At 46.2% G+C, this 21,483-nt stretch overlaps 1 protein-coding gene across 1 annotated transcript; it reads right to left on the bottom strand.

Moving 5' to 3' along the window:
- Positions 1-657: 657 nt before the first annotated feature.
- Positions 658-19,253, bottom strand: LOC127304486 (uncharacterized). The gene is made up of 4 exons (XM_051335158.2): positions 19,221-19,253; positions 2,900-3,151; positions 2,518-2,818; positions 658-812 (listed from the first exon to the last, which is right to left on the bottom strand). The coding sequence occupies exons 1-4, from the start codon at positions 19,251-19,253 to the stop codon at positions 658-660; spliced, it is 741 nt and encodes a 246-aa protein (XP_051191118.2).
- Between the last annotated feature and the right edge of the window lie 2,230 nt (positions 19,254-21,483).

Genomic DNA, 21,483 nt, shown 5'->3' on the forward strand with positions numbered 1-21,483 from the left:
TTGGATTATGACATGTTCAGGCAGTTGCAGGAGGTCCAAGATAGCTAGGTTGGCGTGGCTACGGGAGAGATGTGAGCGGCGCGTCGCGCGACCATGAGTTGAGGACAGAGAGGATCCGTGGTTTTGAGGTATGTCAGCGAAAAGAAGACTGACAACAGAGGATGGGGCAGCAGAGGGAGACACATCGGGACCAAGATAGCTTCATGGGTTAGGAGCTACTCTCTCCGGTCTTTTTAATTGACTCAAATTTAGTAAAACTTTATACTAAATTTGAGTCATTAAAAGAGACCGGAGAGAGTATGTTTCATCATTTGTATTGATGGATACGGCTAGTACAAGGGGGAACAACATAAACAGTAAAATCTGCTCACGTGGTGAGCTTTAGTTCACAACTGTGTTAAAACTAAAAGTATATCTTTCGTCGGTGCAATAGTAATTAGTACGACCAGTGGTGAAGGTCTTTCCCTGTCATTATCGAAAAACTAATTTGCGCATGTCAGGCCAGTGAATTATTAACCCTTCTACCTTGTGTCATCTCTATAAGTAAGCCGGCTTTAACAATAATTTAACCCAAGTGTAACATATTCCTAGGAACTTGCTCGTCTTATAGCCTTGCATTGCGTCAGGTTAGTGGTTCATTGAACCTTGTATCATATGTTATGTATTGGCCAGCAGGTACCAACCACAATTTATGTCAATTCCTAAAGGTGCCTTGGAGGCCGTGGAATCTATTGCGCAGCCCTTTGATGGATATTGTAGAATCTTAGGAAGAAAATCGCGGTCGAGAGAATATTCCTGGCACAACCAACTGACTGTATATGAAAAATATCTATGTATTTGCAGATGTGATGGTCAGTGGCTAGAATACATGACCATGAGGCGGTGAAGACAACGATGGGCGGGATTCGTTCTTGCCATGCAACTATAAGGGACATACCATAGTAGTCCCCTACGTACAGTTATCCCTTGGTTATGTTTGTATCTTTTTGTAGGTATTGTGTTGCGGTGTAGGCCTGAACTTGTGTTGTTCTATGATAGAGAAAATTTGTTATCAGGGGCTGGGGCTCGGTCCTCCACCAGTGAGCATATGTGAGCTTTGTTAGACTTCTACTTCCTTTGTCCCATGAAAAATGTTCTAACTCGGTAAAATCTGAATTTATGTAGAAGATATTTAGTTGTCCGATTCAGTGTTCTTTCCCTCCTCTCACAACCATAAATATTGAAGGGATAAGTTAACCCACGAAGGGATATTAGAAGATTCACGGGGAGCCAAAGTTTGGAGAGGAGGGAACACCGAAGTAAAAGCCTTGATGTCTAGATACGTCCAAATGGAAAGAGTATATAAAATTGAACGTACTGTGTTAGGTTGGTTCTGCAGCTACTAAGAAGTATATGGCAGATCATGGGTCGAATCCAGCGACCTGCAATCTTATTTTTCGCGAAAATCCAACGCTTCATTCTATATATTTTAACGATAACACTCGTCACTAGGTAGCTACCGCTCCTGTTCGTACATCGTCGCCTATAAATAGGAAGCACGGTCGTTCTTCTCCTTCAGGGAAACCAAGCTAGTGAGCACGGCAAAGCGAACCAACACTACGGGAAAAGAAGCCGTTGCCGTGCGAGGCTTTGGACGGCAAAGAGGCCTATACGCACGGCAAAGGCTTTGCCGTGCGTCCACGCACGGCAAAGTTTGCACGGCAACGTCTTCGACGGCAAAGCCACCTTTGCCGTGCGCATGCAAGGATTGCACGGCAAAGCCCTTTGCCGTGCGTCGCCATCTCTGCCGTGCGCTGCGAACGCTGCCGTGCGAGGCGTCTTTGCCGTGCGCTGCCAGCGCTGCCGTGCGCCGTTGCTTTGCCGTGCGCCGAAATTCTTTGCCGTGCGCCCAGCGTTGCCGTGCGCCGAAATTCTTTGCCGTGCAAAGCTTTGCCGTGCGGCCTTGCTCTGCCACGCACGGGAAAGCCCCATGCAGGCACGCCCCCAGGAGCTCCCAGGAGCACAGTTGGGCGACACGTGGCCCCTTTGCCGTGCGTGTGCACACGGCAAAGAGACCAAATGTCCTTTGCCGTGTGCACACACACGGCAAAGGGGCCTGATTTTTTCATTTTTTTGCTATTTTTCAATTATCCCTGCATTTCAAATATTGCATTTCACAAATATAGCATATATAACATATATATCAACATAAGATCACCAAACACATCAACAACACCACAAATACATCGAGCACACATAGTTCATGCATACAATCCATTACATAGAGTCCACATAGTTCATGCATAGCAATGTCAATTATTACAATCCATAACAAGTGCGAACAATCCATTACAACGACGACGAGTGCACGAAGACCATGCCATCAACCTTGTCCTCCTCCGCTTCCGCCGGCCTCATTGTCATTGCCTTGTGACATATAATCTATAAGCAGGTTGATGGAATGAACATTTGCATTTGCATATTGAACACTTGAACAAGCACAAGTAGCGGGTTGGGCACAAGCGTAGGAGGACTCACCGAGGTTCATGCTCCGGATGATGTTCATGTTGTTGACGGTGATAGGTGTCCCCGGGGTATGAGTGGGCGGTGGCGGCATCCACGGCAGGGAGTAAGGTGGAGGAGGAAGACTCCCCGGTGGAGAAGACAGAGCCGTCTGGCTCATCAGCCAGCTCATCTGTGCCTGCTGCTGCTGCATCATCTGCTGCTGCTGTTGCATCTGCTGCATCATCTGTGTCTGCTGCTGCTGGTACTGCAGAATCTGCTGCTCCATCTGCGCCCTTTGCTCCTGGGCCGCCTGCTCCTTCGCTGCCATCTCCTCCTACGTTGTGTTGCCGCGATGTCATTAACATTTCAATGGAAAGCATGTAAAGGAAATGTAGAGACCCGAGGAAGAACATACCCGTAACCGCTCGACAGCTAGATCCGAAGCCCGTGGCCGGGGCTCTACCTCAGGCTGGCCGCTCTTACGACCACGACGGATCTGGCGGAGAGAGGGAACCCTCGCTGGGTCGACGCACCCGTCACCAAACCATAGGCGGCCATGCTTCAAGCCTTCTCCCGCAAGCACCGCGACCTCAGGGTCAAAGTCCTCGGCCTCTGGGTTGGCGTCCTCGCCGTACTTCTGCTTGAACTTGGAGACATACGACGTGCACTGGGTCTCGGATTGCGGGTTAACCCACACGGATCCCGTCTCAGGATCAGGCGTCTTCCTTTGCTTCATCTTCTTTAGCACGGCAAAGACGTTAGGCTTCGCTCCTGTCCTGACTTCCTGCAAAAGAGAACATGTAATAAAGTGAAGTGGCACACCCTTGCAGAGTTAGCAAATATATAACATGAATTCAAAGAATGAAGGAACCATTAATTTGCTCACCTCCTTCTGCAGGTGAAGAGAGATGGGGATGCTGCCTTGGATATGCGATCCACCTCGCATCTCTGCCCGCTTCTTCTTGCCCTCCTTGTGCTTCTTGAGGTACTGGGGGCATGTCCACCACATGACCATCGCACGAAAGCACCTATCGTCGTTGCCGACGTACTGAGGAGGGTTCTACATGCACAAGATAAACCCATTATGGTAAAATAAACTACATGGCGATAAAGAAATCAATAACACATAAAGCAAATACCTGCAAGTACTGCCACGGCTGCATGAGTGTGTCGCGAGCGTCCTCCTTAGACATGTGGACGAAGCGGTCGGCATGCCAGTCGCGGACGCATTGAACACGTGCCTCGTAGTGCATGCCAGTCACCCTCTTCCTTGCAAGCTGGTGTAGGACATCATCGCACGCATTCTCCTTGCCCTCGGCCCTCTTGAAGTATTTCTGCAACCATGCACATAGGTAAAACAAGGGGCATTAGTGCAATTATTGTGAACCAAGGAGAGTGTATGAATGGTAAAGTGTCAAAAGTCACGTACCCAGAATTTGGCAACAACCATATCCGCCGCGGTGCCGCGGCCAAGAGGATCTTCCGCGAGGCTGTAGTGCGCCCACCTCCAAGCTACGTCGCAGCCACCAGTAGGGAAATTGACTATCCCAGGGAAATACCATCTAAGTAGGCCCCCAAGGATGTTCGAGTACCCACGTGGCGGTCTCTGCGTCGGGTCTTCAAACTGGAACGAGCTGCACCATGAAACGACAACATCAATATGTATGTGATAATAATTTTGATAATGACAAAATTGCGATAACGAAATGCCAAAAATTAACATGTACCTCCTTCCATAGGGCTGTAGAACAACGTGCCTGTAGCGCCAGCTCTTCAGCGAGGGGAGCTGTGTTATCCCACGCCGATATGGCTTCCTATCACGTGGCCTCAGCCTCTCCAAAGCTGGAACGTACTGGTAATTCTCCGGCTCACACCACTCTAGGCTTGGATCAGGATCGAACACTAAGTTCCCCAACCCCTCATCCTCCGAGAGGTCCTCCTCGTCCCCCTCCTCCTCCTGGTCCTCCCCACCCCCCTCCTCCTCCTGGTCCTCCCCACCCACCTCCTCCTCCTGGTCCTCCCCACCCCCGTGGTGCTCCTGGTCCTCCTCCTCGTCATCATCATCGGCTGCGGGAGGGGGGCTAGGACTAGGAGTGAGTACCCGCGTCGCATTCTTCCTACGCGGCCGCCCTGTGGGAGCGACAGGAGGGGGGCTAGGAGGGGGGGTAGTAGCTCGGCCCCGCCTCGAAGTCCCTACACCTACCAAGTCCTTGAGCTTCTTTTTAAGACCGCCACCCCTTTTTTTGGCAGCATGCTTCAATCACCTGCAAACACAAATGAAGAGAGTGGTTTATTAGTACGCAATATTGTAAAGAGATAAATATTAGTGAAAGCAACAGAAATATAAGTAGATGAACATTAATGAAAGCAACAAATAATGCAAAAGGATGAACATTAATTAATTAGTGGAAGCAACAAATAGCTACCATAGAGTTCTCTCAAACATAGCACGGAGTTCTTACAAATAACCTAGCTAGACAATCTCTATTACACGGAGTTATTACAAATAGGCTAGCCTCACAATTACTACTACATAGATCAGTAGCCTGTGTCGCCATCCGTGATTGGACCGCGTGTCTCCTCATCGTCATCAGGCTCGGCGAACCAATAATCATCAATGAAACCTGGAGGTGGTCCATCTGCATCGAGGTCAATCCCTGCTTTGAACGCCTCGAGCAAACTCAGGTCTTCCGGGGCACAGACATCCTCAGCTTCATCTTCTGCATTGTCTCCATCCATGCCCGCGTCTTCTTGTTCATCGTCTACGACCATGTCATCGATAGTCGGCAAGCCGATTGTGAAATGGCCGGGAGCCCTTCTTCCTGATAAAACTCGACACTCCTTGCTGAGGGGTCTACGCGGCGGTAATTGTCCTTGTTTGGCGGGGCGGCCTATTGCGTGAAGGCACCGTCATCACAACATCCCATCCATGTAGACGTTTTGTCGGGTTTTACGCACGCGTACGGGAGATAGAATACTTGAAAGGCCTGGGTTGCCAAGATGTACACATCCTCTCCCTTATAAACGGAGTTCCTTTCAACTTCGACCAACCCAATTTCAGGATCCCGTCTCACCCGACGTGGGTCAAACCAATGGCATTTGAAGACGACGGGATTTAGCCCTTTGTGAAACCCGTAATTCAGCTCGTATATACCCTCGACTCTTCCATAGTAATGGAGCCCATCATCACCTTGACATACCACCCCACTATTTATTGTCTTCGCGTTGGGCCGGCTTGTTGTGTATTGATGGAGTCCGGAAGCGATACCCGTTCACGTCATAGGAGTTGAACGCTTCTACGGAATGGTCAAAGCCCCTAGCAATTTTTCTTAGCTCTGACTTCATCTCTTTGTCAGTTCTTGCCTACAAGTTTAGCACAAGAAGTTTAGAACGAGAAATGACCGATAAATGTCGGAAGTGCTAGCTAATTTGGATAGAATAGTACCAAATTACAAAACCAGCTACTGAAACCGAAACCGCCTCCCTTATCGAAAATTTGCTTGGATTCTTCCGGGGTAGGCTCCCTGTGGGTATTCTTCCAATGTATAGCCTTGAATTTCCTATACCGATGAAAAGAGGAAGAGTTAGCCACGAACATACGAGTGAATGTTTGCGAATAATTAAATGGTTCGCACTTACTCGATGTACGGCTTCACTTCGACCATGGTGTTTAAGACATACGAGTGGATCAAGGTCCGCTCATGTAGGTCCGTTCTGTACGGCTTCGAGCCACTTGACTTGCCACCAAGCCCCACGAAGATGCTAAGCTTGGGTACTTCTTCATTGTTGGCGGCATTGTAACGGAGGACCGGGTTGTGCTTTGTGGGAATGTTGGGATCATAGTGCTTAGTGGTGAAGTTTGCCACCTCCACGTTCAGGACTGCCTCGGCTATGGATGGTTCGATCTTGCATTTATTGCCAGTCATTTGACGAAGCTTTTGTGTTTCTCTCTCGGGACCAAACTGCCAACGGCCCCAATTCGGGCCCCCCTTTAAGCACTCCTCCGCGAGGTGCAGGATCATGTGTTGCATCGGATTAAAAAACCACAGGAGGAAAGATCTTCTCAGATCGCAAAGCAACACGGGTGCCTCTTCATCCAGCTTCTCAATCACTTTAGTGTCTAACTCCCTAGCACAAATCTGGCGGAAGAAAAAACTCAACCTCGCTAGCACTCGCCAAGTCTTCTCAGGGACATAGCCTCGAATCATCACCGGCATTATCCGCTCAAGCCATATTTGGTAGTCATGACTCTTCAGTCCTTGTACTCGCAGCGTTTCAATGTTCAGGCCCCTCATCCAGTTGGCTGCGAACCCATCGGGGAAAAACAAGGAGTCCTTCATCCATTGGAAGACCTCCCTTTTTTGGGCCTTTGTGAGGCAGAACGGAGCGTGTGGCTTAGTCCAAGTTTTTTTGGCACCATTAGGTGGATGCATGTTCAACTCCGGCCTATCACACCACATTTCTTGATCAATTCGAGCCTTTATGTTATCCTTCGTCTTCTCAGTGTCCACAATCGTGCTCCAAATGGCTTCACTGATATTCTTCTCGGTGTGCATTACATCAATGTTATGCGGGAGCTCGAGAAACTCAAAGTAAGGGAGCTTCCATAAGCACGGCTTGTGAGTCCATTGGTGTGTCTCCCCATATCCTAAGAAACCATTCCCATCTGGGCTAGGCTGAAGAGCATCTAACTCGGCCTTGATTTCCGTTCCGGTCTTCGGAATTGGCTTCGGGCCACGGACAACACGGCCTTTCTTGAAACTCTTTACATCACTCCTGTATGCATGCCTCCGCTCAAGGAACTGTCGAGCTTCATCAAAGCATGAATACTTGCCTCCCTTGTTTAGCTAGAAGAAAGTCACGGCACATGCACTTGCTGTGGGCAAGGCCACTTCCCATGTGTACACCACCCGCAGAACAAAGCACGTGCCGGGCAGGTCATGCAGGGACGTGTGGTACCACACATACATATCGAAGTACTCCTCCTTTGATGCGTCATATGTTCGGATCCCGCGACCTTCCCAGCCACGAACCAAGTCATCCACCAGCGGTTCCAGGTACACATTCATGTTCTTGCCCGGGTATTTGGGCCCTGGGATTATCATCGACACAAACATGTTCTCGATCTCATGCGAGACGCCGTGGGGAGGTTCATGGGAATAACAAACACGGCCAACAACTGTATCTGCAGCCGACATACCATATGGATTGAACCCATCGGTTGATATCGCAATCGCTACGCTCCTCGGGTCACCTGCTTTCAATGGAAATTTCTTCACAAAGTTCTGCCATGCGGTACCATCCGACGGATGTATCATCTTGTCGGTGTATCTGCTTTCCTTCCAAGGCCCACCTCATCTGCTGGGCGGTATCCTCGGTCATGAAGAGCCGCTGGATCCTCGGTAGAACTGGAAGATAGCGGAGGATATTCTTGGCAACCGTGGTCTGCCTCTTCTGACCATCACCATTGCGGTCTACCTCAAAGTACCTAGAGGAATTGCATTTGATGCAATAATTTGTGTCAGCGTGCTCCTCTCTGAATAGCATGCATCCCTTTGGACAAGCGTGTATCTTCTGAGATGACATCTTAAGGTCACTGAGCAATTTGGTCGAATAGTAGAAGTTTTGCGGCAAGAGGTGCCCTTTCGGCAGAAGGCTGCCTACGATGACCAGAAGTTCATCGAACCCATCTCTGCACAAGTTCCTATGGCACTTCAAGGCCATAAGGCGAGCGATGGCATCTAGTTGGGTAACCTCTGTATTTTCATGTAGGGGTTTCTGCGAAGCAAACAGAGCCTCATAATACTCCTTTGTGTTTTCCTCCGGGTCCTCACTTGTCTCCGCATCCTGAGGTGTCTCCACCTCTACATGAGAGCTTTCAGGCACATTACCATTAGCCAAGTTTTCTAAGCACCTATCAAAACCAGTGTCATATTCCCCCCTAGGTTGAATCTGCCGCACCTCCTTCCTAGCACGTTTCTTTGCCTTTTCTCCATGGTAAGTCCAAATCCTGTAGGACGGTGTGAACCCAAACTTGATCAGGTGCATACTCATAGTTTCCTTGTCCTGTGCCTTTCGGTTAGCGCACTTACTACAAGGGCACCAAACACTTATAGGTCTGCTAGGGATGGCAAACGCCCTATCCACAAACTGCTCGGTCTTTTCTCCCCATTCATCAGTATAGTCCCACTGACTGATTCTGCCATCGTACATCCAGCCACGATTATCCATCCTCTAATCAGCAACAAAACAGACGAACATAGCATTTATATATCAAATACGAAATAAATGCATCATATATTTATTTATTTTACGCGTGCATCAACCTGAAACTCTACTAGGTGGGCTCCTAGCAGCCGCCGGATCCGTAGATTGAGTACGTTCTCCCAGCTCTACCCCGATCCGAGACAGAATTTCGGCAGCACCTCCCCGCTGCTCTCCCGATACACGTCTCGGCAAAAAGCCGAGAGGGGTGTGCATCCGGAGAACAACGGGGAGGCGCTACCGAAATCCTGTCTCGGATCGAGGTAGAGCACGGAGAATGTACCCAACTACGCATCCGCCGGCTGTCCCGATAAATGCCGTAAGAGTTACGGTTCATAATATGCGAGACCACTAATGCATATTTATCCGCGTAACCCTTACGGTCGGGAAGAGACGCCTAGGTATCGCGACAGACTTGGTGATCTAGACACAAAAAAAACCTAGGTACAAGAGAGGCAAACGGATTCTCACCCTCGAAGCGTGATCGACTGCCGGTGAAGAAGACCAACGACCCGCCGGCAAAATCCCCTCCAAAAAAACGGTCACTCTCAGCAACGCTCCTCAAACAGCCCGACAACGCCGGCCCCTGTGTCCACCCCGAAGCATCGCCTGCAGATGCGGAAAAATGAATTAGTCATTCAAGTCAACACTAAATTATGCCTCATTCAAGTGTCTTATCTTGATCCATCCAAAGGCATAAGGCAAAGTATTTTAACTTCATGCATGATATGAATAAGATACCAGCTCATGTCAAAATATCACACAAATAGCAGTTTTCATGTTCGGATCTGCACATCTCATGTCAAAATATCACACAAATATCAGTTTTCATGTTCGGATCTGCACATCTCATGTCAAAATATCACACAAATAGCAGTTTTCATTTCAATTTAACACACAAACAACCCATAGATTTCCAAATATCACACGAATAGCCCATAAATTTCCAAACTTCACAACAATTTATCTACATTCCTCACCTTCAATTTGCTGCAGAGATGGGCAGATGCATGGTCGCTAGGGATCGATGGGCAGCAGGGCGTCGGGTCGGGGAAGCAGGCCGGGTGGAGGACCTCCCAAAATCAGAGGAGGAGGCGGCGGTACTTGGAGGCGGCGGCCGGAGTTGGAGGCAACCGCGAGCAGCAGCAGCAGCATGGGCGGCGGCGGAGGAGGGGCAAGCGGCGTCGGCTAGGGGAGACGCGAGCAGCAGCACGGGCGGCGGCGAGGGAGGGGCATGCGGCGGCGAGGGAGGCGCGAGCAGCAGCGAGCAGGGGCGCGCGAGCAGGAGCTGGGGGCGTGCGGCAGCAGCAGCTAGGGGAGGGGCCCGCGGCAGTGGTTGTGGTGGCGGCGTGGGTGATACGTCCAAAACGTATCTACTTTCCCGAACACTTTTGCTATTGTTTTGCCTCTAATTTGTGCATTTTGGATGCAACTAACACGGACTAACGCTGTTTTCAGCAGAACTGCTCTGGTGTCTCGTTTTTGTGCAGAAATCCAACTTTCGGGAAAAACCTCGGAATTTATGCAGAAGGCCCTATTTTCCCAGGAAACTAACGGAGCCAGAAGGGCAATTGAAGTGGAGGCCCGAGGGCCCCACACCATAGGGCGGCGCGGCCCAGGGGGGGCCCGCGCGGCCCTGTGGTGTGGCCCCCTTGGCCGGCCTCCGACGCCCTCCTTCGGACTATTTATCGGCCTCGACCTAAAAACGCACGGAGAGAAGTCGAAGTCGACAGAAACCCTCCAGAACGCCGCCACATCGCGAAACTCCGTCGCGGGAGCCAGAAGTCTCCGTTCTGGCACTCCGCCGGGACGGGGAATTGGAGGAGATCATCACCGCCATCACCGCCAACGCCTCTACATCAACCAGCCATGTTTCCCCCATCCATGTGTGAGTAATTCCCCCGCTGTAGGCCGAAGGGGATGGTAGGGATTGGATGAGATTGGTCATGTAATAGCATAAGATTGTTAGGGCATAGTGCCTAGTGTCCGTAATTGGTACTTTGATGATATTGTTGCAACTTGTTATGCTTAATGCTTGTCACTAGGGCCCGAGTGCCATGATCTCAGATCTGAACATGTTATTGCTTCATCAAGATATTCATTGTTTATGGTCTTACCTATAAGTTGTATACACATGTCGCTGTCCGGAACCGATGGCCCCGAAGTGACAGAAATCGGGACAACCGGAGGGAATGGTAGCGATGTGAGGATCACATGTGTTCACGGAGTGTTAATGCTTTGCTCCGGTACTCTATTAAAAGGAGTACCTTAATATCCAGTAGTTTCCCTTGAGGCCCGGCTGCCACCGGCTGGTAGGACAAAAGATGTTGTGCAAGTTTCTCATTGCGAGCACGCACGACTATATATGGAACACATGCCTATTGATTGCTTTGTACTTGGACACCGTTTTATTATTATCTGCAAATGCCCTGCTATGATTGTTACATGAGTTTCTCTCATCCATGCAACGCCCGTCATCCGTCCCCGTGCCTACAGTATTTTAATCCTGCTGTTTACTAAAATCACTACTGCTGTCTCGTTACTCTCTTTCTTTGTTATTTCACTATCTATCGCTATAAAGCTGTTACTCTTGATAAACCCTTGCGAGCAAGTCTGTTTCCAGGTGCAGCTGAATTGACAACTCCGCTGTTAAGGCTTCCAAGTGTTCTTTGTCTCCCCTTGTGTCGAATCAATAAATTGGGTTTTACTTCCCTCGAAGACTGTTGCGATCCCCTTATACTTGTGGGTCATCAAGACTATTTTCTGGCGCCGTTGCCGGGGAGCATAGCTTTATTTGGAAGTTCACTTGGATTAATACTGTTCGCTGCAAATTCTCCATCATGGGTAAACCTCGCGATACTAAGATCGCCATATTACCATCCACTACAAGAAAAGGTACAATTTTGAATACCTCTGCTGCTCTTGATTCACCATCTGTGATTGATAAACTTGTTTCACCGCCACATGCTTCGCATGCGGGTACATCTGCTGAATCTGAACACTCTCATAATATTGATAATGTTTCATTGTGCTTGATGATAGTGGTTCATTGGGATCTTTTCTAGATGCTACAATTGCTAGGTCTAGACAAATTGAAAATACTGAAACTCCTAATGCTACTACACCTGTTAGTTCACATGAACAAGGTTATTTTAGTGATGATCCTGAGGAAGATTATGAGGAGCTTAATGATGATTTTATTGAATAATGCAATGCTACTACTGATGCAAGAAAAATTAAAAAGTTGCTTGCGAGAACATCTTTGTTAGATATAAACTGTCTCCTGATCCTAAGTTTGCCACATCTCCTATAAACATTAGGGATAAAGATTATGATTTTTCTCTTGATCTATCTCATATAGCTATTGTTGAGAAAACACCCTTTTGTGGTACTGAAAAAGAAAGTCTTGTTGAACACATGACTGAGCTATCTACTCTTAGTAGCTTGTTTTACGATGATGTTAAGATGCGTACTTACTTTGTTGCTAAAATATTTCCATTCTCATTAAAGGATGACGCTAAAACTTGGTATAATAATTTGCCACCTAATTCTATTAAAAGTCCGAAAGAATTGTTTGATGTTTTCTTCCGCAAATACTTTCCTGCTAGTGCTCAACATATTGCTTTGCAGAGAATTTATAATTTTAATCAGGGAGATGAAGAGAAATTGCACGAGGCTTGGTCGAGATCTGCTCTCTTATTAGAGCTCGACCTGAGCATGATTTGGAAAAGCATGATTTACTTGATATATTTTATAGTGGACTAACCATTGAGTCTAGGGCTTACCTGGATTGTTTTGCTGGTTGTGTTTTCGGGAAAAGAACTCCAGGGCAATATTTGAAGAATTATTGGCTAAAATAAGCCGGAATCATGATGATTGGACTACGCCTGAACCGACTCCAACTCCAATATTGAAGAAGCGGGGTTTAATTAAATTGAATGATGAAGATATGAGGGAAGCCAAGAAGTCTCTCAAGGAGAAAGGTATTAAATCTGAAGATGTGAAGAATCTACCTCCTATTGAAGATATATGTGAGATAATTCCCCCTTCATCCATGATTGAGGTAAACTCCCTTCAACGCTTTACTAGGGAAGATATTACGTATTCGAAACCTCCTGCACAATGCTTAGATGAGTTTGATAATTATATTGTTAAGCAAGAAAATTTTAATATGAGAGTAGAGAATCATTTAATGGAAAATTCTCAAGCTATTAGTGAATTGCATGATATTGTGGAGAGAACCTCCAATGATGTTAAGATGCTTGTCAAACATTTTCAAATGATTCAAACTCAAATTGATCAACTCACTAAAGTGCAAAATGACTTGTTAGGGAATAATTCTAAAGAGAAACATGCTTATGAAGTAACAACTAGAGGTGGTGTCTCTACCCAGGATCCTCTATATCCTGAAGGGCATCCCAAAAGAGTTGAACAAGATTCTCAACGCATTGAACCTAGTGCTCATTCTAGGAAGAAAAAGAAGAAGAAACATAAAAATGTTGTAGAATCCTCTGAACCTGTTAATGATCCTAATAGTATTTCTATTTACGATGCTGAAAGGGACAGTGGTAATGAACATGATAATGATAATGATAATGATAAGAATGATACTCCTGATAAAGAAGAGGTTGAAGAAGAACCTGAAAAGCATGCTAAAAATAAAAAGTACACTAAAGAAGATTTTATTGCTGAGAAACATGGTAATGAAAGAGAACCTTGGGTGCAAAAGCAAATGCCTTTTCCTGCTAAGAAATTAAAATCAAAGGAAGAAGAACACTATAATAAATTTTGCGATTGGATGAAACCTTTATTCTTGCAAATCCCTTTGACTGATGCTATTAAATTGCCTCCTTATTCAAAGTATATGAAAGATATTGTTACTAACAAAAGGAAAATCCCCAATGAGGAAATTTCCACTATGCTTGCTAATTACTCTTTCAATGGCAAAGTTCCGAAGAAGTTGGGCGACCCAGGTATACCTACTATTCCTTGTTCTATCAAGAATAATTATGTTAAAACTGCTCTATGTGACTTGGGAGCCGGTGTTAGTGTTATGCCTTTTTCTCTTTATAAGAGACTTTACTTAGATAAGTTGATACCTACTGATATATCTCTGCAAATGGCTGATAAATCTACTGCTATTCCTGTTGGTATATGTGAGAATGTTCCTGTTCAAGTTACTACTAACTGTTTGATATTAACTGATTTTGTTGTGTTGGAAATGCCTGAAGATGATAATATGTCTATTATTCTTGGGAGACCTTTTCTTAACACCGCAGGGGCTGTTATTGATTGCAATAAAGGAAAGGTTACTTTCAATGTTGATGATAGGGAGCATACCGTTTATTTTCCTAAGAAGATTGAGAAAGCGTGTGGAGTTAATACTATTTCTAATGTGAGAACTATCAAAGTGGGAACTATTGATTGTCCTATATATGAGCCTAAAGAAGAATATCAAACTCTCGTGATTGGATCCATATCAATACAATTCAAGGTAACATGATTGATTTGAGGTTTATTTCTTCTTATGCTATGAAAATTTATTTGGTGGCAAGACTTGATCAACCTTGTTAACGAATACTTTTTATATGCATAGAGGAGGTAAACAACATCTCTTTCTTCCTCCACTTGTTTTACTTACTGTAGCAACCTCTCCTTATCTTTATTTTATTGCAATGTTGTGCCAAGTGAAGCCTCTAATCGAAGGTTGATACTAGATTTGGATTTCTGCGCAGAAACAGATTTTTTATCTGTCACGAATCTGGGCTGTTTTCTCTGTAGGTAACTCAGAAAATTATGCCAATTTACGTGCGTGTTCCTCAGATATGTACGCAACTTTCATTAGTTTTGATTTTTCTGATTTGAGCAACGGAAGTATTTATTTAAAATTCGTCTTTACTGGCTGTTCTGTTTTGGCAGATTCTGTCTCTATTTTTTGCATTGTCTCTTGTGGACTTTAAGCGAGCTTTTCTAGACATAGAGAGCTGTAGCTAATGTTTTATTGAGTTTTTGCAATGTGCCACTACAGGACCAAGGTGGATTCAAATTTTTTTTGAGTACTAACCCCTCTAATAAAGTTTATGAGAAGTTTGTTGTGAAGGAAGTTTTCAAGGGTCAAGAGAGGAGGATGATATATGATCAAGAAGAGTCAAAAGCCTAAGCTTGGGGGGAGGTATACCGGCATCACTCATTCTTTGCATATTATGGTTGCTGGATACTTTTGCATACTTGTTTTGTTCGTTTGAGTGGTTTTCTAATGAGAAGAAGATAATATTTGGGGAAGTGCTGCCTGAAAACAGATTCTGGAACGTTACCGTAAACATTCTCAAACATAGCCAGAGCGTCATTTTGAGCTGCCAATTTTTGTGCAGGTTCCCCAGGTTGTTATCTAACTTTCATTAGTTGAACACTTTTCGATCTGAGCAACGTAAGATTTTTGTTAAAATCGATTTCTGTACTGCTGTCAGGTTTTGGCAGATTCCTGCCATCTCGCTTTTCTGTGTTTCTTTCAGTTTGCTATTTCTTGATTTCGCTTTGTTTCCTTCCCAAAACACAAAAAGACCAAAAATATTTCTGTTATTTCTCTTCACCATTTGTTTGCTTTAGTTTCTTGCATTTGTTTCACTTTATTTGCTATTGCTAGTTTGCTATAAGAAAACCCAAAAAGATTTTGCTTTGTTTGTTTGTTTCCTCTTGTTCTTGTTTCTAAATTCGAAAACACCAAAAATATTTGCTGTTCTTCTCTGGTTTGTAAAGTTCTTTATGAGTTCAATGGTCTTCGGTGGCTGGAGCGTGGTTTTCATTTCATATTATCCAAGCTGCACAAGTGAAAAGGCAATAATGACGATCTACGACAATCTGATTGTGGTGAGGGGCTGGTATGAACTCTATTTGTTTTCATTTTTGTACATATACTCATCCATGTGAGCATGCTTAGTTGGTTCATGTGAGGTATATGTTATTTAGGAAAGTCTAGTAGTTCATGACCTCTCATGTTTAGCTCCAATTTATTAATATGAGTAGCATGTCATGTATGTTTGTTTGCATTGTTTTATTCATAAGTAAGTATGGCATTGTGGTATCCTCCTCTGAATAATTCATTTATATCGACTTGGCACATGCTCACGCATGCTATGACTGAACAAAAAAAGTCAATTAAGCCTCGAGGATCTATATTGCTTCAGAGTTCTTGTATCACTTTTATGCCTCCGTTAATTTATTTTGCCGCAAGCATGATTATGACAGTTACTGCTCTCTTGATTTGTCGCTCCCTAGTCTATTGCTAGCCTTCACTTGTACTGAGCGGGAACGCTGCTCGTACTTCCAAACACATGAAAACCAAGTTATTCCAGAGTGTCCACCATAAATACCTATGCATGGCATTTCAAACCATTCCAAGTAAATTCTCATGCGCTACCTTTAAAACCTTCAAAATGCTTCTCAATTTGTGTTTATGTTTCATAGCTCATGAGGAAGTATGTGGTGTTTAGCTTTCAACCTTGTCATTTACTTTTGACGGACTCTCATATGGACTAGTGGCACATCCGCTTATCCAATAATTTTGCAAAAAGAGCTGGCAATGGGATTCCCAGTCCCGAATTAATTAACTTAAATAGACACTCCTCCATGGTTTGTGATTGTTGGACGGCACCCGAAGGATTCGGTTAGCCATGGCTTGTGTAAGCAAAGGTTGGGGGGAGTGTCATCATCATAATAAAACCAAAATAAAAAAGGCACTCCTTCATGGTATGAGATTGTTGGCAGGCACCCGAGGATTCGGTTAGCCATGGTTTGTGAAAGAAAGGTTGGAAGGAGTGCCGAATAAATATGCAATAATTCATGGGAGCCGCTCTTGAAAGTCTGGTTGGCGAGGTAGTTAGTGTACCCATTACCATTCGTTGACAACAACAAACACCTCTCAAAATAATTTTACTCCTGTCTTTATAAAAATGAAAAGCTCTAGCGCATGTCAATCCCTGCTTCCCTCTGCGAAGGGTCAATCTTTTACTTTTATGTTGTGTCTCCATTATTTCTTTGAGCACTATCTTGAGAGCACAACTGTCATTCTTAGTACAATATGCTTGTCTCAAAATATGATTGATTGTGGTATAACTTTGATGCATTTATCTTTTGACAATCACTACTTCTAGTCTTTCTATGAACTCCAGAGGTGCCCGGGCATTTATGTTTTGCCAACCAAATACAGGCAAGCGAGATACCACTTTATCATACTCTCTTATGAACATTGCAATCCTGCTTATATACATGATTCATGATGCTTATTATTAATTGTTGGTACCTCTCCATGATTGACATAGCTGTTAGATGATCTTATTTACATGTATCTCACTATGAATTGCTTAAGTATTAGCCATATCATGAGAATATATACATCATATGAGCAAATGTGTTCGTGAAAGTTCTTTTATCGCTCAGTTGTTAACTGAATTGCTTGAGGACAAGCAATAAGCTAAGCTTGGGGGGAGTTGATACGTCCAAAACGTATCTACTTTCCCGAACACTTTTGCTATTGTTTTGCCTCTAATTTGTGCATTTTGGATGCAACTAACACGGACTAACGCTGTTTTCAGCAGAACTGCTCTGGTGTCAGTTTTTGTGCAGAAATCCAACTTTCGGGAAAAACCTCGGAATTTATGCAGAAGGCCCTATTTTCCCAGGAAACTAACGGAGCCAGAAGGGCAATTGAAGTGGAGGCCCGAGGGCCCCACACCATAGGGCGGCGCAGCCCAGGGGGGCCCGCGCGGCCCTGTGGTGTGGCCCCCTTGGCCGGCCTCCGACGCCCTCCTTCGGACTATTTATCGGCCTCGACCTAAAAACGCACGGAGAGAAGTCGAAGTCGCCAGAAACCCTCCAGAACGCCGCCACATCGCGAAACTCCGTCGCGGGAGCCAGAAGTCTCCGTTCTGGCACTCCGCCGGGACGGGGAATTGGAGGAGATCATCACCGCCATCACCGCCAACGCCTCTACATCAACCAGCCATGTTTCCCCCATCCATGTGTGAGTAATTCCCCCGCTGTAGGCCGAAGGGGATGGTAGGGATTGGATGAGATTGGTCATGTAATAGCATAAGATTGTTAGGGCATAGTGCCTAGTGTCCGTAATTGGTACTTTGATGATATTGTTGCAACTTGTTATGCTTAATGCTTGTCACTAGGGCCCGAGTGCCATGATCTCAGATCTGAACATGTTATTGCTTCATCAAGATATTCATTGTTTATGGTCTTACCTATAAGTTGTATACACATGTCGCTGTCCGGAACCGATGGCCCCGAAGTGACAGAAATCGGGACAACCGGAGGGAATGGTAGCGATGTGAGGATCACATGTGTTCACGGAGTGTTAATGCTTTGCTCCGGTACTCTATTAAAAGGAGTACCTTAATATCCAGTAGTTTCCCTTGAGGCCCGGCTGCCACCGGCTGGTAGGACAAAAGATGTTGTGCAAGTTTCTCATTGCGAGCACGCACGACTATATATGGAACACATGCCTATTGATTGCTTTGTACTTGGACACCGTTTTATTATTATCTGCAAATGCCCTGCTATGATTGTTACATGAGTTTCTCTCATCCATGCAACGCCCGTCATCCGTCCCCGTGCCTACAGTATTTTAATCCTGCTGTTTACTAAAATCACTACTGCTGTCTCTGTTACTCTGCTGCTGTTATTTCACTCTGCTATCGCTATAAAACTGTTACCTCTTGATAAACCCTTGCGAGCAAGTCTGTTTCCAGGTGCAGCTGAATTGACAACTCCGCTGTTAAGGCTTCCAAGTGTTCTTTGTCTCCCCTTGTGTCGAATCAATAAATTGGGTTTTACTTCCCTCGAAGACTGTTGCGATCCCCTATACTTGTGGGTCATCAGTGGGCGCGACTCCGGCGGCGCGGGTGGGCCAAGAAGCAACGGGCGGTGGCGGCGGCGTGGAAGGGGGGCACAGGCGCGGGTCGAGTTGGGCGTGTTCTGTGGCTCAGGCGCGTCCCGACCAAGCCTTATCCGTGCTCTTTGCCGTGCGGGGTTCTTTGCCATGCGGCAAAGCGCCTTTGCCGTGCGGGGCCTCTTTGCCGTGCGCAAGGCTGCCTTTGCCGTGCGGCAGGGTTCTTTGCCGTGCGCCTGCGCACGGCAACGAATTTTTATTTTTATTTTTACCATTTCATTTATAAGGGTGCTAGGATTATTTTGTACCCTTTAGTGCTGACATTGATATAAGGGATTTGAGGCTAGATAGTATGCTTTGGTTCACTCAAAACCATTGTAGGAGGTTACATAGAATACAACTACTAACTTGTACAATTATTGTATTTGTATTTCCACGAGGGTCTGATCCTTGAGAGAAAGCCGTAAATAAGACTCGATCGTGAAGAGAAGGAGGAAAATGTGTACCATGCTATGAAATGAATGAATGCATGCTCAAATTAGCAGAGCAAGAATAAAGGCTATGCAAATATATTTACCTTGACCCTCCTCAGCAGATCGTATCCTGTCATGCCAGGCCGGCATGCAGTAGTCAGTGACTACACGTGCTGACACACCGGAGCTGACACACCGGAGCTACAAAACCATGCATCATAAACCCTAACCCTAACCCTAAACCCTAAACCTATACCTAACCATAAATCCTTACCTTGAACCTAAACCCTAGCCCTACCCCCTAAACCCTAGCCCTAACCCTACACCTAACCCTAACCGGTAGATCAGGCACACCCTCGCGCGGTGAAATCTAGGGGGGTAGATCTTGGTTCTCCATGTGTATATGTCCTAAACAAACCTAAAAGAATGAAAAAGTACATTGGTGCACCCTCGCGCGGAGAAATCTAGGGGGGTAGACCCGCCGGGGCACACGTTCCGCTGTTTTGGGGGGAGGAGGGGGATAACGACCGCCGGAGCACCGGAACCCCACCAAACCTTGCATGTGGACCTATGACATGTGTCAAAGTGTGATGCAAGGTGTAATGGTGCAAAAGTAGCTCCCCTAAACCCTAAACCCTAAACTGGGGAGGCTTCGAGCCCTAAACCCCTCTAAATCCCTAAACCACGACGCCGGAGCTGCAGAACCATGCATCATAAACCCTAACCCTAACCCTAAACCCTAAACCTATACCTAACCATAAATACTTACCTTTAACCTAAACCCTAGCCCTAGCCCCTAAACCCTAGCCCTAACCCTACACCTAACCCTAACCAGTAGATCAGGCACACCGTCGATCGTGTGATAATGGCTCTAGCTGCGGGTATATATGTGCCAAAGGGTCCCAATCTTGGTTCTCCATGTGTATATGTACTAAACAAACCTAAAGGAATGAAAAGTTACATTGGTGCACCCTCGCGCGGAGAAATCTAGGGGGGTAGACCCGCCGGGGCACACGTTCCGCTGTTTTGGGGGAGGAGGGGGATAACGACCGCCGGAGCACTGGAACCCCACCAAACCTTGCATGTGGACCTATGATATGTGTCAAAGTGTGATGCAAGGTGTAATGGTGCAAAAGTAGCTCCCCTAAACCCTAAACCCTAAACTGGGGAGGCTTCGAGCCCTAAACCCCTCTAAATCCCTAAACCACGACGCCGGAGCTGCAGAACCATGCATCATAAACCCTAACCCTAACCCTAAACCCTAAACCTATACCTAACCATAAATACTTACCTTTAACCTAAACCCTAGCCCTAGCCCCTAAACCCTAGCCCTAACCCTACACCTAACCCTTTCCACTAGATCAGGCACACCGTCGATCGTGTGATAATGGCTCTAGCTGCGGGTATATATGTGCCAAAGGGTCCCAATCTTGGTTCTCCATGTGTATATGTACTAAACAAACCTAAAGGAATGAAAAGTTACATTGGTGCACCCTCGCGCGGAGAAATCTAGGGGGGTAGACCCGGGGCACACGTTCCATTGTTTTGGGGGGAGGAGGGGGATAACGACCGCCGGAGCACCGGAACCCCACCAAACCTTGCATGTGGACCTATGATATGTGTCAAAGTGTGGTGCAAGGTGTAATGGTGTAAAAGTAGCTCCCCTAAACCCTAAACCCTAAACTGGGGAGGCTTCGAGCCCTAAACCCCTCTAAATCCCTAAACCACGACGCCGGAGCTGCAGAACCATGCATCATAAACCCTAACCCTAACCCTAAACCCTAAACCTATACCTAACCATAAATACTTACCTTTAACCTAAACCCTAGCCCTAGCCCCTAAACCCTAGCCCTAACCCTACACCTAACCCTAACCAGTAGATCAGGCACACCGTCGATCGTGTGATAATGGCTCTAGCTGCGGGTATATATGTGCCAAAGGGTCCCAATCTTGGTTCTCCATGTGTATATGTACTAAACAAACCTAAAGGAATGAAAAGTTACATTGGTGCACCCTCGCGCGGAGAAATCTAGGGGGGTAGACCCGCCGGGGCACACGTTCCGCTGTTTTGGGGGGAGGAGGGGGATAACGACCGCCGGAGCACCGGAACCCCACCAAACCTTGCATGTGGACCTATTATATGTTTCAAAGTGTGATGCAAGGTGTAATTCACCAAATGGTGCATGGCATGGATCCCCGGTCTGACATTCCTCACCTTCGAGCGATAACACTTAACAGATTCCTGGACGTGTACGGTGAAGTGTCCCGCCGCGGGTATATCGGGGGCTAGACTGTGCCAAAGGGTGCCACACATGGTTTTCCATATGTCCATGGACTAAACAAACCTAAACCTATGAAAAGGTATAT

The sequence above is a fragment of the Lolium perenne genome, chromosome 5, assembly GCF_019359855.2.
Source record: "Lolium perenne isolate Kyuss_39 chromosome 5, Kyuss_2.0, whole genome shotgun sequence".
NCBI lineage: Eukaryota > Viridiplantae > Streptophyta > Magnoliopsida > Poales > Poaceae > Lolium > Lolium perenne.

What these genes read in the sequence shown, in the direction of transcription:
- LOC127304486 (XM_051335158.2), bottom strand. Translation starts at nt 19,253, where the DNA reads ATGACAGGATACGATCTGCTGAGGAGGGTCAAG. An exon ending in ATCTGCTGAGGAGGGTCAAG is followed by an intron (nt 3,152 to 19,220) that starts GTAAATATATTT and finishes TCCGAGACCCAG; the next exon opens with TGCACGTCGTATGTCTCCAA. An exon ending in CATCCGGAGCATGAACCTCG is followed by an intron (nt 813 to 2,517) that starts GTGAGTCCTCCT and finishes TTTCATATACAG; the next exon opens with TCAGTTGGTTGTGCCAGGAA.